General features: G+C 40.5%; 2 protein-coding genes across 3 annotated transcripts; both read right to left on the reverse strand.

Annotated features, from left to right (window-relative positions):
• Positions 1–202: 202 nt before the first annotated feature.
• Positions 203–4389, reverse strand: LOC105178588 (choline-phosphate cytidylyltransferase 2). 2 transcript variants are annotated; one of them, XM_011102098.3, is made up of 8 exons: positions 4071–4389; positions 3439–3552; positions 2914–3009; positions 1970–2012; positions 1689–1844; positions 1421–1489; positions 592–702; positions 203–514 (listed from the first exon to the last, which is right to left on the reverse strand). In XM_011102098.3, exons 1-8 carry the CDS (start codon positions 4268–4270, stop codon positions 356–358), a joined length of 948 nt encoding a protein of 315 aa, XP_011100400.2. In that variant the 5' UTR covers positions 4271–4389; the 3' UTR covers positions 203–355. The 2 variants fall into 2 exon arrangements, with proteins under 2 accessions (XP_011100400.2, XP_011100399.2); XM_011102097.3 differs by having other exon boundaries at positions 1409–1489; positions 4071–4388.
• Positions 4390–7689: 3300 nt separating this feature from the next.
• LOC105178633 (uncharacterized) lies at positions 7690–9200 on the reverse strand. Its single transcript, XM_011102143.2, has 2 exons — positions 8814–9200; positions 7690–8445 (listed from the first exon to the last, which is right to left on the reverse strand). Exons 1-2 carry the CDS (start codon positions 9198–9200, stop codon positions 7690–7692), a joined length of 1143 nt encoding a protein of 380 aa, XP_011100445.2.
• Between the last annotated feature and the right edge of the window lie 8281 nt (positions 9201–17481).

Below are 17481 nucleotides of genomic sequence, written 5' to 3' on the forward strand. Positions count from 1 at the left end.
GAAACAAAACTCTCCTTCCAGTCCTCGACCGATGACAAACTGATGCTATTCGGATAATATGAGACAAGCACATGTAACACATAGACTAAGCATCCCTTTCTCACAACCAAATCTCCTCGACGGTAACCAAACCATACATTTCCCAGTAACAAACTATTTGATGACAATTCATACCATGAGAAAAGCTAAAACTGCAAAGATATGGCAAACACCAAACCAAAAAGCTCAAAAGTCAGTAACATCCAACACAAGTTTGAGGAGAATATGTCAACTATTCTACAATAGCTTACACAAGCCCAAATATAAAACAGACAGCCGATGGGGCGACTACCAATGGGCCTAATGTACAGGGCAGTCATTTCTCATCACTGTCGTAATATTCTTCATTATCATAATAGTCTTCCTCCGTATCATAATAGTACTCATCATCATCACTCTCACGGCCATTAGCCAGGAAACCCGACACCTGTTGTCCTCTTAAACTCTCTTGAATCCGATCCCTAATAGCCGTTCCCTGAGAAATAGAAGTTCAGGGAATAATAATGACATAAAGTTTATGTATCTTAGTTTAGAAATAAGACTGCTGCTTACCATTTTATGACAACCTTCCTCAAATATCTCAAGAAATCCAGCAACCCATCGATCAGCATTTTCAACCCACATATTACGATGAATGCTAGCTGTTTTTGCAACAGTTTGTATCTAAAAGATGGAGACTTAAAATCAGTGCATGCAAAGAAACATGATAGATGAACAATAAGCAACACTCGATAGATGATTAAAGTTATAGTATCACATCATACTAAATGAAATCAGTGACTACACTAATACTAAAACAAAAAGGACTATAGGTCAGAGACCAACAATACCATTAGTCAGTGAACATGCATGCTTTAATCCCATATAAATTGTGAAGCAGAATGCAAAGACCATATTAATAACATCAGAAGAGGACTGCATTCAGCCAAGCAACATCAAGAGTTGGGATAAGTGCATCATTTAACATAGTAACTATATTTGGGTCTATTAACAGTCAATTACACCATGTTAGTAGTTATCGGGAAAGGTAGCACGGAAGCTTTCTACTGAGCAAATAATGAGGAGCGTTGTCAAAACATAACAATAATTGGTTTGGCTTACTAAAATCCAAATAAAATTTCTGTTTTATGACGGAGCAAACTAGAGAAACAATAATCTAGCAAAAATAAATATAAAGGTTCATTTAAACATTTCTATCTCCCGATATTCTCTATTTATATATTTTTATTCTTTACTCAAGGACACGGTGTAACTTTAAAATTAGCAAAAATGCAGTATCCTAAATATTAAGATCCAGTCATGTTTAGTGCACTAAAACTAAACTAGCAAAAACTGAATTAGGCAGTATTTCCATCACAAGAAGCTGTACCTTCTCCCCCACCTTTTCTTGATGCTCCTTGACCTTCTCCTGCAGCTTCTTCAGTCTCATATTTACCCTTAGTCGCTTTTCCTGGCAATGTGAAAGAAAAATCTAAGATCCAGCCTTACAACAGACGGACAGAGCAAACAATAAATTCAAGTCCCAAGTTTAGGCCCTCACTACAAATAACATAACAGGTTCTTGTAACTACTTTCAGGTCAATGAATGAATTTATGTAGATAGCAATAAATTCACGACAGAGCAAACAATAGTTTTCCAAGAATCATACCTTGACATAGCTAAGATTAAGCTCCTTCCTTGAATAACCACGATCCAAGTTGCGCATCACATATTGGTTATAGTCCTTCACTATCCGCATAATGATGTCAGACGTTGAAATTCCATCGGTTCTTTTAGTCTCTTTAAATCTTCCCACAGCTTTGACCTACATCAAGAATAGCATGATGTAAGATAATCAGCTACCAAATTGAAAAACAAAGATACCACTGCACAGAAAATCTGGAAGAAGATTGGCGAAACAAGAAATTGTGAGAAGAATGTCATGCTTACAAATTCATAAACATCGTTTCCAGCTCCACTTGCATCAGCATAACTGCGAAGTTACAGGAAGTTAAAATGCACAGTTTTTAACCACACCTACTTAGTCTCTTAGCAAAATGCCAAGATAGGGCAAACACTTGCATCTCACAACCACTGAATCTGGCTTGCATGGTCCTCAATTATTTTGTTTTAACATGCCAAAAACAAATACCACTCGCCTAAATTATACGTACCACTCCGAGAATCAACTCTTGTTATTGAATACCGGTTGGATTACGAAATCTAAATTTGCAAGGTTAAATCTATGCTCTCTTTGTGTTCGAATGAAGAACAGTGTTTAATAGATCTTTTGGTGGTTTCAGGAAATAGTTAATAAATCAGTTCTTATCAGATTTCATCTGATCTACCACTGTATTGACATAAAAAATAACTATCACAGCATTTCCGTCTGACACAATCCGAGAGGAAGAGATAGCCAAAGAGTAATAAAGACTGTTTTGATTCTGTTCTATTTCAAGACCACATGGAATTGGGACATGGAGCCTAAGGTGACTTGAAATATAAAGATAATAGGAAAATTGGAAATTTTCTCACTTTGTTTGGTTCATTCAATAACAGAACTGCAACATGTACCAAGACGTGCATCTCTCTAGACTAGCAAATCAAACTAGCGAATGCCTCTAATAACTAACTTCTTCTAATGTCGGCAAAACTTGTGTTAGATGAACAAGTAAATTGGAAAAGGCCAGATAAGCAAATATAGAAAAGTTTAAATGTTTGCAGGAACTGCTAAAAGTAGGTGGGATGACATTATCTTTCCAATTTTAAGGGTTAATGCCTAACACTTGCATAAGGAGAAAAAGGAGGGGACCTCTTTCATTTTTTTCTGCACCTTCATGGATCTAATCTAAATTCTGTAATGAAATGAATGTTTCTAGACAAGAAACTCTTACGGAAGAGAATCATGAGCCACAAAATCTATTCGGTGTTTGTCCAGGAACTCTTGATTAATTACCCATGGGGCATCAGGAATAACCTCATCAACCCACCTGCCAAAGGGAAATGCTTTACATGTTAAGTTATTTGATGATCCCATACATTCGACAACCAGATCAAGTCAAAAAAATCATTAGAAAACAAAAAACATTAACTAGGTACCAAGAAGAAAAATTCTAATTGTTTAGAGAATAATCATAATGTCACTTGCACATACATGGCGTGGCCAATCAGATGCAGCCCGGCATTATTAGCATCACATATCACCATCATTTACTCTAACCACAAAATGCTCAACACAAATCAACATCCTCACATGATGAACATGCTGGAAATTTACTAGCACTTCATGTCCACATTCAGTAACTACATATTAGCATCTAAACTCTACTAGGCTACAATAAACATAGAAAAATCACCAAATGAAACATTTACACAAGCATCCACGTGCAAATACTAAAAGGACAGGAAAGGAAACAAACTTGCAATGGCGAAGGGATTCATAACGCTCCGATTCAGTCATAACAGTCTTGCCTTTGAACTTGTGTGTAACCTCGTCATTGCAGCATCCAACCAGCAAGTACGTGTTGGGGAACCTACATAGATAAGTGGCATCATGCACAAGAACATCAGCACTTGTTTAACCATTGACCCACGAAAGAAAGAGAAGATTCAGAAGAAGCAAGAGCCCATTAATGTGGAGAAATTTGTAAACCCCGAGCAGATCGATGAGCTCTAACAACAAAGTGTGAAAAGGAAAGGGACAACTGAAACAGATCTTTCAGACTCCCACTCAACCAAAAAAAACAATACTAATTCCCCGAGAATATGAAAATCGACTGTAGGAAAAATAAAAGAATATATATTAACTTGCAGAAGAAAAAGTGATCTCAAAGGAGTGAAAAAAAAAAAAAGGAAAACCTCGGAAAACAGAGACACGATCTCTTAGAATCCCATCCAACAACAGAAACAAGACTTACACGGACATAAAATCAAACATCCGGTGAACAAGTAACAAAATTTCAACCAAACAAATTTTACGCAGATAAAACCACGAATTGAAAATCAAAAGCAAACCCAGAACAAAAAATCAAGAAAAAAGAAGAAAGCATACAGCTTTTTGGCTTGTTCCAGGGAGCGAGCATGGCCAAAATGAAAGAGATCGTAGATCCCATCAGCGTACACACGAACTGGGCCATCGGACGAGGAAGGAGTGTCGCCGGAGTTACAAACGGTGTCGTTTTTGTGGTTCACAGCTTCATCAACGGCGGTCTGCCTCTGCTCCTCCGCTATGGCAACGCCGCTTTCTCCCATCGCAACCGCTTGGGCCCCCCCTCTCTTCGGTTCTTCTACAATTTTCTTTCAGCTGCAATAATAATAATAATAATAACAAGAAGAACGAAAAACCGAATATCCCCCACGATGCCACCGGCTTATTTCCTTACTTTATTATATATTTATTTTAAAATAAAAGTTTTAGATAATAAATATACATTTACTCCCACCGTCCATGTGCCATTTAAATGTTCAAGGATTTATAATAAATATGATGGGTATGGCCCCAAAAGGATTGGCTCACCAAGAAATGTTAAGCCCAAGCAAAGGCTCGCCACCAAAAGAGAATCAGTCCACCCAGGTTATCAAGCTTAACCCAAGAAGAAGGCACCGTGCAATATGGTTCCGCCTAAAGGGGAGGCCCACTAGGCTCAGTCCAAGAAAGAGCCCCCCACACTAGAGTTGGCTTAAGAAAGTGGCCCAATCCGAAGGCCTGCTACTCTCTTCCAAGCCAGCTCGAAGAAGAAGGTGCTCTCAAGGGGTTGACTCTTCAGCCTAAGAGGACTCCCCACCAAATAGGAATCTTCACGATGAAGGAGTCCTCCTTCATACGAAAACTTGCCGCTTGAGGAACAGATAAGGTGCAACCTTATCCCCCATAAATCCCGCCTTCCTCACCAGACACGCTGCTCCCCCACCCCCAAAACTCCTTGCACAGAGGGACTCTTCATCTATAAATTGGGAAGCACCCCTCTACAAACAACTCCCCTTCCACACTCGAGAATCTCTCTTGCTGCTACTCTGTTATTCGAATTCATGCTCTTGCATAAGAAATTCTCACTTTTATCATAATTTTCTGTCGGAGAGAATATTTGTAGTAGGAGAAAGAGAACAAAAATATTAACTAAAATAAATAATTATTTAAAAAAATAGATTTTTTTTTTTGGTGAATTGTAAGTTTCCATTTATCCAGTAATATTTACAGAGTACTTCGGGCATACTCGGAGAAATACAAAAGGATCCACACTAAAGTTTAAAGAGCAATTAAATCGTGCGGGAAATGTGTCAAAAGGAGCCTATAGACTGGGTGATCTTTATGGAAATAATGAGGCCCTCGGGACTGGGTTTTGCACCCTCAAAGATGAATTCATTGCGATGCCTCCAAAGGGTGTAGACTGTGCATGACAAATCTAGGTGTCGCACTTTGTTATGAACGGAGGAGCCGGTTTTCTCCTTCTTGAGCCATTTCACCGCACTGTGCAGGATGGACATACGTCGGTTAATCCCAAGCCATACTTGGATATGTGACCAAACGTAGTTGCTGAACGAGCACTCAAAGAAAAGGTGTTTGGCCGATTCCTTGTTGTTGATGCAAAATGAACACAAATTCTCCTCATGGAGGAACCCGAGTCTGTCCCTTGTAGCTAATCTATTGCGCAAGCCAAACCACATAATGAACGAGTACTTCGGTGGGATGAAAGCCTTCCAAATAGATGCTTTCCAAGGTTGTCTTGTAAGTTTCGGTCTGAAGTACTCATATGCTTTCGACGTTTGGAGGCCCTTAGTGGTAGCCCATCCCGTCATATGTTCAATTGCTGTCGCCGGTGACCCAAAAGCAGTGACTATCTTATTGCGGATATCAGCATGCCGTTGAAGGAGTGGAGAATCCCCCTTCTTCGGTTGCCAGTCCCAAATCGAGGCATCTCTAAGGTAGACACCGTTGACCCACTGCACCCACAACGTGTCTGCCTTGTGGTGGATGTTCCATAGGATATGTGTAAGGAGCGCAACGTTCCAAGATTGAATGTGCCTAATACCGAGACCGCCTTCTTCCTTGGGATGACATATTTCCTCCCAGGCGATTGGTGCCCTCCTTGAGTTCCATAGAAAATTCCTACAGAGTCGGTGAATTTTCTCGATGACCGCCGCTAGAAGAGGGAAAACTTGGAGGCAAAAGCACTCCATGCCCTGAATAACCGAACGGATGAGTTCCAGTCGGCCTGCATAAGATAAGGATTTGGACTTCCACTTCGAGATGCAGTTAGCAATTTGATCCACAAGCTGTGAGTAGTTGTTGACTGAAAGTCTTTGTGCCGCTAGTGGAATGCCAAGGTATCGGATTGGCATTTTGTCTCTCGCAAACTTTGTCCTAGCGAGAATTTCATCAAGCTCCTCATTCCGGACACTCGCTGTAAAAATGCATGACTTGGAGGTATTGACGGAAAGGCCGGATGTGTCCCTAAAATCTTGTAGGCATTCCATCAAGATGTGGATAGATGGAAGGTCTCCTCGAGAGAAAAACATCAGGTCGTCGGCAAAGAGGAGGTGAGTGATTTTCAACTTTTCACATTTCGGGTGATAGTTGAAGTTTGAGTTGGAAGTCTTCCTGTATTCCATGCTAAGGAGGAAGAGGGCCGGCGACATCGGGTCTCCTTGCCTTAGGCCTTTCTTCTCCGAAAAAAACCCATGGAGGGAACCATTCAAAGACACTGAAAAGGATGAAGTGCAGACGCACGCCATAATCCAAGCTATAAACATTGGGGGAAAACCATACCCATGAAGTACTCGGGAGAGAAATGTCCACGAGACCGAGTCATATGCCTTGCGAAGGTCGATATTGATAGTACATCAAGGTGAAATTCGTTTCCTCGAGTACTACCACACCATTTCTTGCACCAAGAAAATATTGTCGGTGATATTGCGATCTCCAATAAATGCAGATTGGCAACGGTCGATTAGGTGCTCCAATGCGGGTACAAGCCGGTCCGAGATAATTTTCTTGATGGCCTTGTAGATGACGTTGCAGCACGAAATCGGTCGGTAGTCAGCAACAGAAGTGGAGTGCTCTGATTTTGGCACGAGAGCAATGATGGTGTGGTTAAGTTGCCGTAGCATTCGTCCACTCCTAAAGAAAATCCAAAATGGCCCTGCATACATGATCACCCACCACATCCCATGCTTTCTTGAAGAAGCATGAGGAATATCCATCGAGGCCGGGTGCCTTGTTGTCGTTAATATTGAAGATTGCTTCCTTAGCCTCCAGTGCTGTGACTTCCCTACAAAGCTCATCAGTAAGCTCGGAGGAGAGTTTGGGGCCGCAATCGAACACTCTGTCATCGACTGGGATGGTGTGAGCCTCGGTGCCCAAGAGTGATGTGTAGTAATCAACGAACTCTTGGGGCAATCTCATCGACAGCAGTAATAATGGTCCCATCAGCTCTAGTGACTACCGTAATGGAGTTTCTAGCAGCGTTTCGTTTCACCATATCGTGGAAAAATTTGGTGTTTCGGTCCCCCTATTTGAGGTAATGGATCTTGGCTTTATGGTAGAAGAAGTGTCGTTCGGCCTCGGCAAGGAAAACAACCTTCTTCTTAAGATCTCCCAAAGATTCCCGAAGCGTTACATTTCCCGGATTGCTTTCAAGTTAGTTCTGAGCATCTTGCAGTGCAAGGTTAGCCTATTTGGCCCTGGTGGAAATGTGGCTGTAGTGTTGTGTGTTGAAAGCTTTCAGTGCACCTTTGAGTGCTTTCAGCCTCTCGCAAAGGCTGAATTGTGGCGTTCCCTCCACATTCAAGTTCCATCGTTGTTCAACAGTAGTTAAGAAGTTTGGATAGTCTGCCCACATATTGAAAAGGCGGAATGGTTTTGGCTTAGTGGGAGTATGATCAAAGATAGTGACAATACCCGGAGAGTGGTCTGATAGGCATCCCGGTGGGTTGAAGTGGGCGCCGCAATGTAAACCGGCCTCAAGCCATTCGTTGTTGTAAAGGACCCGGCCAAGTTTGCACCACACAGGGTTGCTTTCGTTGTTGGAATAACATTTGTAATAGCAACCCGTTGTGGGGACGTCAAGCAGTCCAAGTGCTGCACAGCAGTCCACGAAATCCTTGAGTTCATACCAAGTTGGGGCCACTCCAAGTTGCTTCTCCTTGGGAGATTTCACACAGTTGAAATCGCCCATAATGAGACGTGGCATGCTTATCGTCTGTCCCAATTCTGTAAGCTTCTCCCACATACTCTTTCTATTGACAACAGAATATAGATCATAAGTAAACGAGATATAGAAGGAGAGTTGAGAAGACTTATTCGTGGCACGGCAGTGGATCACTTTCGGTGAGATATCCTCCAGTTGAAGGTCGATAACTGCCGGGTTCCAAATCACAAGGATGCGTCCACCGGCAATGGTGGCAAAGTTGTTGGCTTGGCACCATCCCTGAAATGATCAACTAAGAAATGTCTGAATCTTAAATGCTGCAAGCTTTGTCTCCAAAATGCCCAAGAGGCAAAGGTAGTTATGCTTGGTGAGGTGGGCTACCCCATTGTGTTTGAGGGGCCGATTGAAGCCCCTCACGTTCTAGAAATCGATCTTCATGGGGATCAAGTGGGGGACTCCCCTCCTGTCTGCTTCATTGGTTTACTGAACATCATTGCAGTCTCATTGGTCTTGATCCCCGGCACTATGTGTTGAGTGGTTGTCGGGAAATCAGTCGATGAGCTATCAGAGTCTGTTGGTATGGGAACCTCCCTATCTTGAAGTTTGAATGAATGCAGTTCTTTCGTGCTAACCCGTCCCTTGTGTACCTTGATGGCCGGTGATATTGGTTGGTGACCCTCCACTGCCGGCTTGGCTGCTGTATCTATAGATTTTCCCTTGTTCCTCCTTTGGACCGTAGTCCACTCAGTGGTCTGTGATTTCTTTGCTTCTGCCTGCTTGACAGGTGCAGTAGCAAGGGCAGCGGTAGCAGCCACTGCCGGTGTATGCGGGCCCTGGCATGTCTCCTGAAGGTGGCCGAATCTGTTGCAGTCAGTGCAAATTTTGGGGGTGAACTCGTAGACGACCGGTTGTTTTCGGGTTATGCCGTTTGGCATAACGAACTCCACTTGGTCGACAAGCTTTTTGGAAGCATCAACTTCTACCAGTATTCTGGCATACGATACCCTTTCCATTTTCATCGTAAGGGAATCCATGGTAATGGGGTTGCCAATCCTAGAATCAATCTTGCCGAGCGCATTAGGGTGTCAGCACTCAAGGGGGAGTGATGGGAGGGTGGCCCAAACCGGTGTTAGGCTGATATCATCCTCTTTAAATTCGAAGCAATACGACATGTGCTTAAGAAGTAAGGGACGTCCATATATGAAGTAGGGTCCACCGGACAAAATCCGTTGCCTATCCTCCTCACGGGCAAAATGGAAGATTAACCAACCGCTCTCGTGCTGTTGGAAACTGGATCCCCAAGATTGGGACAGTGCACAGATTGCTTTTAGTCTCGCGAATTTGCCGGCAATATAGCCGACGAGGCAAAAACCCAATTTGCTTCGAACATCAAGCATGTCATTGGGGTCCAAGGTCAGAGGGCCATCATCAACCACAAATTTGCTGAGTTTGTTTTCTTCAGTTAGTCTGCAGTTGGTGCTAAATAGCCCCCAAAGGAGGCAGTTTTCTTGGCCGAATTTTCAGCGGCAGTATCAGTAGTCGGTTGTTTTCCTTCCGACCCGGAGGCAGTGCATGTTGGAGCATCATTCTTAGTGAAGGAGGGGGTACCATTCAAGGTAGAAATGAAATCACCAAATGTAGCCTTACCGGAAGTGGTGGCATCATGTTGTTGCATAGCCGGTTTGCTAGCCGGCTGTTGCAATATTTCAGCAGTTTTGGTGGGTTCGGTTACTGTCAATGACTGGCCGGTAGTAATAAATTCAGCAGCTTTCCTTTGCTTCTTAGTGTTTGCGTCAGGTTGGTGATCGCCCGGCTGTCGGCTAGTAGCACCTGTTTTGACAGTTGCGGCCTTTGTCGACGGCTGGTCGGAGTATAGGCCGGCAGCAGGTTTCCGTAACTTATTGATTTTGGTCATAGCAGGTAGAGAAACGGCTGCAGAAAATGCTATAGAGTAATGGCAGCAGCAAGGCGGTTATGCAGCACTCAAAATTCGAAATTCAAACTCTCCGTCCACCAGAAAATTCAAAATTCAGACCCTCCGACCACCGGAAAAGGCCTGAGAAGATGGTGGAAGGTGCGCAGCGGTAGCAGAATATTGAAAAACAGTAGCAGGGCAGCTATTGAGGCTGAAATTCAAAAACTCAAAATTTAAAATTCAAATTTTCAGACCACCTGAAATTCAGAGTTTGAACCCTCTATCTAATTGTGGCCGGAGAAGTGGTGGAAGGTGCACAGCGGTAGCAAGAAAATGCTGCAATCTGTAGGAAATTTGCGCCAGCAGGAGCAAAGAATCTGCAGCAGAAACAGTTTCTCCGGCAAGACAGTAGGTCGTGGAGGCTTTTCAGCTGGCGAAAAGTCTTCAAAACTTAAAATCATTCGGTAGAAATGATGAGCAACGAAAAGAGATGCGATTAATCGGTCCAGAATTTGCAGAAAATTGAAGGAGATCCGTTAGAGAGCAAAACAAGATGGAGGCACTCTAGAGAGAAAACTTTCTAGAGAGAGAAACACTCATGACCTCTACTTCTACTACACTACTGAGAGCTCTTTCTTGATTCTATGGTTGGTGGTGAGAAAGTGAAAGATAGTGGGTGGAAAAAAGAAAAAATAAATAGCATACCAAAAATAAGGAAGACATCGAAAAGATACTCTCCCTTAATATATAATATAGATAGATATATAGTATAGATACTCGGTCCTTGTTGTGTCACGGGCTTCTATCATATTAACCAAATAACGGACTATACATTATAGTGGATTCTGCATAATTTCAATGAACCAAACGAGGTCTTAAGTTTTAATAAATTAGCAAGGGCATTTTAGTGTGTTTTGATTTTATTATTATTTCTTTTTTGGGAGCAAGATATGGTTTTAATTAAATGTCTCTTTTAATCTATGAAAGTAACTACATAATTTACATATTTTTACAGTGAAAATTATCAATTTAATGCTGAATTTAATAACTATTACTTAACATCTTGGTACAATCATTTTGAAATATTTACTTGTTGCAATTGTTTCAATTTTTTTTTTTTAAATTCTAGTTCCTTCTTTTTGCATCTCAATCATCATTATGGCCACTCACTATACTACAAAAAAAGGCGAGATTTGAGGTAGATTTTGGAACAATTTTTTTTATTTTTAAAACGATTTTCAGAATACAGAACTTATTTGGGCCGAAATTTGGAACGATTTTGGAACGGATAGAAATTCATCCTTACAGTCGATATTATAAAAAGTTAGAAACGGTTATCAAATAATTGTTCCTAGTTGGGACCGTAATTGTAACTGTCTGTGACAACCGTTCCTAATGTCGAATTTGTCTAACTTTTTTTAAAATTTCAAATTAGAATGGTTAGGGGCGGGTTTTGGAACGAATAAATTAGTTTTATCGGGGAACTTTCAGAACGAACTTTGTAATACTCGTGCCTGAATATTGAAATTTTTTTTTTTTTTGTAATTGGGATTAATGTAGGAACAATTTTTTAAACTGTAATCTACAACGGATTTCGGAACGGTTTTCTTAATTAGGAACATGTTTGTAGAACTATTTTAGTAATGGTATTAGGAACGATCGCATATAATTTGGAACATATATTAAAGACTGGAATAGCAATAGTATTTGGAACGGTTATCCAATAATTTGGAACACATATTTGAAATGGTTTCAATAATGGTATTTGGAATAGTCCATCCAGTTTAGAAACTCTTTTTAGGGACTGTCTTATTAACCGTATTTGGAACGAGTATTTACTTAAATTTGTAAATTTTCTTTACAATTACTAAAATCATTCCTAATTTTTTAATTTTACAATTTTTATTATAATTTATTAATATATTTAATAAATTTGAATAAATAAATAACTTTATACATTTTAATAAATTTTCATATATAATTAAATTAATTTAATGAAATTTTAGTTAATTGTATTTAAAAATTTAATTAATTGAACAAATATAAAATAATAGAATTTAATAAACATTATGAAACATAAATAATTAAGAAAAAAATATTATATTAATATGAAAAAGTATTTAATTATGAAAATAAAAGAAATTATAAAACTTAATCTAACCCCTTCTCGTTAGCGACGTCCATGTTGTCCTAATTCGAGGACAGGGGGTCTGTTAGAAGTGGTGCTGCAATTGAGGAGGAGGCCCACATCTCCCTCGTCATGGTTATCATGAGCTCGAGGCGACCGATGCAGTCCTCCATGGCCGGGTATGGCGGGGGCGGGGGCAAGGGCGGGGGCAGAGGCGGTGGGGGCAATAGTGATGTGAATGTGCGGTTGGAAATGTGGGCTTAAGAACCAAAGTCGAATACTCGGCTTTTGCTTTTGCCCCCGACTACAGCCAGCCACATCTACGCCGCATCATCGCCACTAAAGCCTCCGATTCTGTAGGGGCATTGAGGTCCTCGGCCGTGGGCTGAGGCTGACGATCATCCAGCAACTTTGGGAACATCTCCTGCAAAACAAATAAAATTGTTAGTACTTTTATTAAACGAAGAATTAATTATTAAAAAAATAATATTAATAATTTAGCTACTTATCGCCACCTCCGCTGCCCTCAGCCCGCTTCAACCACCATCCTCTTTCTTCTTTTAGCACCGCTCGAATAATTCAATCTACTTGAGTGGTCGATCGAGATCTGTCTCCTGTAGAAGAAAAAAATAATTAGCATCATATTTAAAAATAATGATGAAGCATATAAAATACTATTATTTACTTACCAACTTCTTCTTCTGCATGCCAATTGAGGTAGACCCCCCCTAATACACAGTCGAGGAAGCCGTGAGGTTCGCCGCCCGATTCGCCTTATTCTTTGAGGACTCCTGCTGGAAGTCCTCGCTGGCACAGTACGCCTGGAGCTGGAGCCAGGACTCGTTGGCCAACCAAAGTGGCCTGACCAAGCTGGACCAAGTGATGAAAAAAGTCTCCCGGATGTACTTTTTGGCCACATGTGGAAGATCCAAAATATGGACTTATTGACACAGTCCCACTAGAAAATCAAATAGAGCATTAGATAAAATCAAGTTAGTTTAAAATTAATTACTTTCATGCTCTCAAATCAGAAATACTGGTGCTCTGGCGGCACTTACCTCAGACATGACCACGGATGGGGGCAATGCCCTTGCACGACCGCAGTGACACGCTAGTGGAACCGACAATCAGACCTTAAAGAACATGTTATATTAAACATTTTCAAGATAAAATAATTAATACTAAAAAAACTAGGTAAATAAATTTACCTCGCGTCATCGGGACTGATGGACTGGCGCGATGATGGTGGGGCGACTGATGGTGGTGGTGGAGCAGCCGTCGAGGTGGCAGGCTGCTGTAACATGTCATCAGCAGCCTGTACAGCTCCAGATGCTCCAGCATCATTTGGAATCTAGCGGATGGTGGACGGTGCGGGCGTATGAGGTGGTGTGGGGTGGTCAAATGAATGTTTCCCAACCTGGGAAGCATCTGACGATAATGGTGGAAGCGGCAGGCCACGACTGCGGCCACGCCCTCGACCACGCGGTACAGTCGGCGTACCAGTAGATATTATCTAAACAAATTATTAAGTTAGTCTAAATTTTTTTATTATTAATATTAATATGTTAATAGAACAGAATAGATTACTTTTTGTTATTATTATGTGAAAATGTTAATATTGGGAAAATTTGCAAGTAAACAATTAGGTGCTCCATTGAATCGAAGAAAATTGCAGAAATATTTTCTCGAGGTTGCATAAGATGGTGGTGACACTAGCCTCCAATTCTTGTGCCTTGTTCACATCGAGCATCGTCGGACATAGAATTTGGAATAGAAGACTGATCTCAATCAATGCACTCCACACAGGCTCAGGAAGCATTTAATGAAAGATAATTGGGATCAACTTCTGCATGAATACATGAAACTCATGACTCTTCATGACGTGAAGTCTCAACTCCTTTATGTCGACACAACAAGCCAAATTAGATGCGAAGCCATCAGAAAACTTCAGATGACTAATCCATTTACATATCCTCCTGTTTTGCTCTTTGGTCAGAGTATATACAGTTTTGGGCATCACGTTCGGCCTTCTTTTGTCCACCTCAAGCTCTGGTCAATTAATATGATCTTGAGGACCTTCTGTGCATTCAGAGTATCTTTCGTTTTTTCCTTTATAACCATCACGGTATTGAATATATTGTCAAACACATTCTTCTCAATGTGCATGACATCAATATTATGTCGTATCAAATGCGTCGATCAGTACCCAAGCTCCCAGAAGATACTTTTCTTTGTCCACTTATGCTCGTTGCCGTATCCATCAGGGAGTGACCACGGCACCTCAACCATAGGATTAAACTTTTCAACCCATTTGTGGATCTATTCTCCTGTCACTCTTGGCCGTGCAACCTTCCTTTCTACTTGGTTCTTAGTGAATGCTTTCTTATTCCTACGGTAAGGATGGTCCGGAAAAGGAACTATCTGTGGTAGTCAAAGTAGCACGCCTCCCTTCCATTCTGTAGGTAGAATGCACATGTGTCTTTCATACAAATTGGACACCCAATAACACCAGCAGAGCTCCATCTAGACACCATCCCATAGACTGGTAGGTCGTTCACAGTCCACATCAATGCAGCGCGCATTGGGAATGTCTCATTCTTCGCAGTGTCAAGCTTCAGTATACCCACATGCCACAAATTCTACAACTCCTCGATCAGCAGCTGCAGGTAAACATCGATAAGACGTTTCGAATTAGAAGGACCAGGGATCACCATCGTCAGGAACATATACTTATATTTTATGCACATTCGCGGAGGGGGGGGGGGAGATTATACGGTGTAAGTATAACGGGTCAACCGTATTGCCTGTGCGGTGTGAACCCATCTATGCACAAATCCAGTCTAATTTTACAAGGCTCTACTATAAAATCAGGATATGTTCGGTCAAACTGCCTCCATGCCCTACATCAGATGAATCGCGCATGGATCCCTCTTCCCTCTGATGGTTGGTATACCATATTGTTTGCTCGACAATCGCTTCGAAAGCATACAACCTCTGCAAGCGAGGGATAATTGGCAGGTACCTCAGAATGACGTACGGTGTCTTCTTGTGACTAGGATTTCGCTCCCTGGTCGGCTTGTACCTAGTTTTTTCATAAAACTTACAGTAGTCCAAATCAATGCCGTCCTTTCAGTACAGTATGCAACCATTCTTACATGCATCAATCTTCTCAATAGGTGAACCCAAGTCTCTTATCAATTTGTTCATACTATAGTAATCTTAGGGTAGGGTGTGGTCGCGCAGCAATATATGATCAGGGCCATCAGCCCACTGCGATATTCGATCATATATATGCTGAGAAATATGGCCCTCGACTTTGATATTCACCAACTCAGCTACAACCCCCAATTGAGATTGGGTGCAACCATTCCACAACGGCTGCTCGGCAGCATGCACTACATCGTGAAATTGATCTGCCAGTCTAGATACATAATTGTAGGGACCCCCACCATAATATAAACTAGGCCCTGCATCAGTAAGACACGACCTCGTACCATCATCAGGCACACCATCCTGGTTATAATTAAGAAGACCAGACAGCCAGCCCGACGAAATAAAAAACCATCCTCAGCGCCCAATCCATCTGCGTTGCATCACCCCAAGGCATACTCGTACCCTATATAATACGAAAAATTGGAGTTTTCTCCTCCCGCAATGGGGCCGCCATGACGGCATCAGAATACTCCTGCACCCTTTTCTCGCCATAAGAAGTCCAATTATAAACTTCGGCATAAAACCTTTCATAAACAGGTCGAATTTTACCTCGCCCGTGGTTTTGAAAACGTTATATTTGTACTTCCGACAAGGACACTTAATTTTCTCACCGTTCATATATGCATGCCCATTTTATAAATGTAGCAACACCATCCTGAAACTTCGAAGTAAGACTCGCCCTATTTGGAAGGTTCTTCTCATACATCCATCTCCTCAACTGTCTTAACGTGACGATGAGTCACACACACACACACACAATATATATATATATATATTATAACATTAAATTTAATTAACAAAATTACAATAAATAATCAATTGATAAATAAAGGGTTAAAGTTGTTACTTGAAAATAACTCCAAATATCAAAGAAAATTTAAGACAGATTGACGAACAAGAGAAGAAAAATATTAGTTGGATAGTGAGAGATTAAAAAGTTCGAGAGAAATTGAGAAAATAGAGAGAAAGTAAGAAGAATGAAAGAAGATTGTTAGATTAAATAGAAAGAGAGAAACACATGTATATAGAAAATTTTGGAACGGTCTTTGGAACGGGTATAGAAACACGTAGCCATTAAAAAATAGCTATTAATTTAGACTTTGGGATGGCACTTGAGATGAGCTTAGGAACGGTCATTCAGACAGTTGAAATATAGACATTGTATTTCATTTGGAACGGCCTCAGTAACACTAAAGAAATAATTCAAAACAACCATTCCAATTTGTATCAGGTTTTGGAACGATTTTAGAATTAATAATACTCATAATCTGAAACAGCATATTTGATTAAGGGTATATCAAAATCGTTCCAAATTGTAACTCATGATACATTTTTGAACTGTCATTTTTGGGACATCCATTGCAACACATCTAGGAACAGTTTGATTATGACCGTTCCTAATTATTATATTGTTCCAAACAGAGTTCCAACCATTTATCATTATTATTTTGGAACGATAGTTGGAGCGGAGTTTGTAACCGTTTTGTTGGAACTCATCTTGAAACAGTTTTGACTGTTCTAAATTTATAACCAAAAAAAAAATGTCAAACACGACGTCATGTTTCAATATCCGTTTTTGATGTGTTCTAAAGATAGTTCCAAGATGGAATGGGGTTTAGAACGGTTTGGACAGACCGTGCCAAATCCCACTTTTTTTATTGTGCTATATAAAGCTAAAACTTAACAATTTAAAAAATACCTGATTTTTATTAATAAACTTGTCCTTCATAAATATATTATTCTAGAGTTATAAATATTAAAGTTTTTATATTTTAAATAGGCATAAAAATATCCCCCACAAAATGGTAAGGCAAGAAGTGTTCATTTGGTAAAATTGAATTGAACTTGAAAATTTTGATAAATAAAAATTTGATAAGACAAAATATTGTACTGAATTAATGTATTCGATCTCAATAATTATAGCTTTTTTTTTATATTTCAATTCGATATTCAGTAAATTAATTTTTTGTTTTGTTAAAAGTACTTTAAAATCGTCAAAATTAAATATTAAAAATAACTGCACTTCTTATTTATTTTTATTTGTAATAAGTGAAAGCAT

This window comes from Sesamum indicum, linkage group LG12, assembly GCF_026168435.1.
Source record: "Sesamum indicum cultivar Baizhima isolate 11 linkage group LG12, ASM2616843v1, whole genome shotgun sequence".
NCBI lineage: Eukaryota > Viridiplantae > Streptophyta > Magnoliopsida > Lamiales > Pedaliaceae > Sesamum > Sesamum indicum.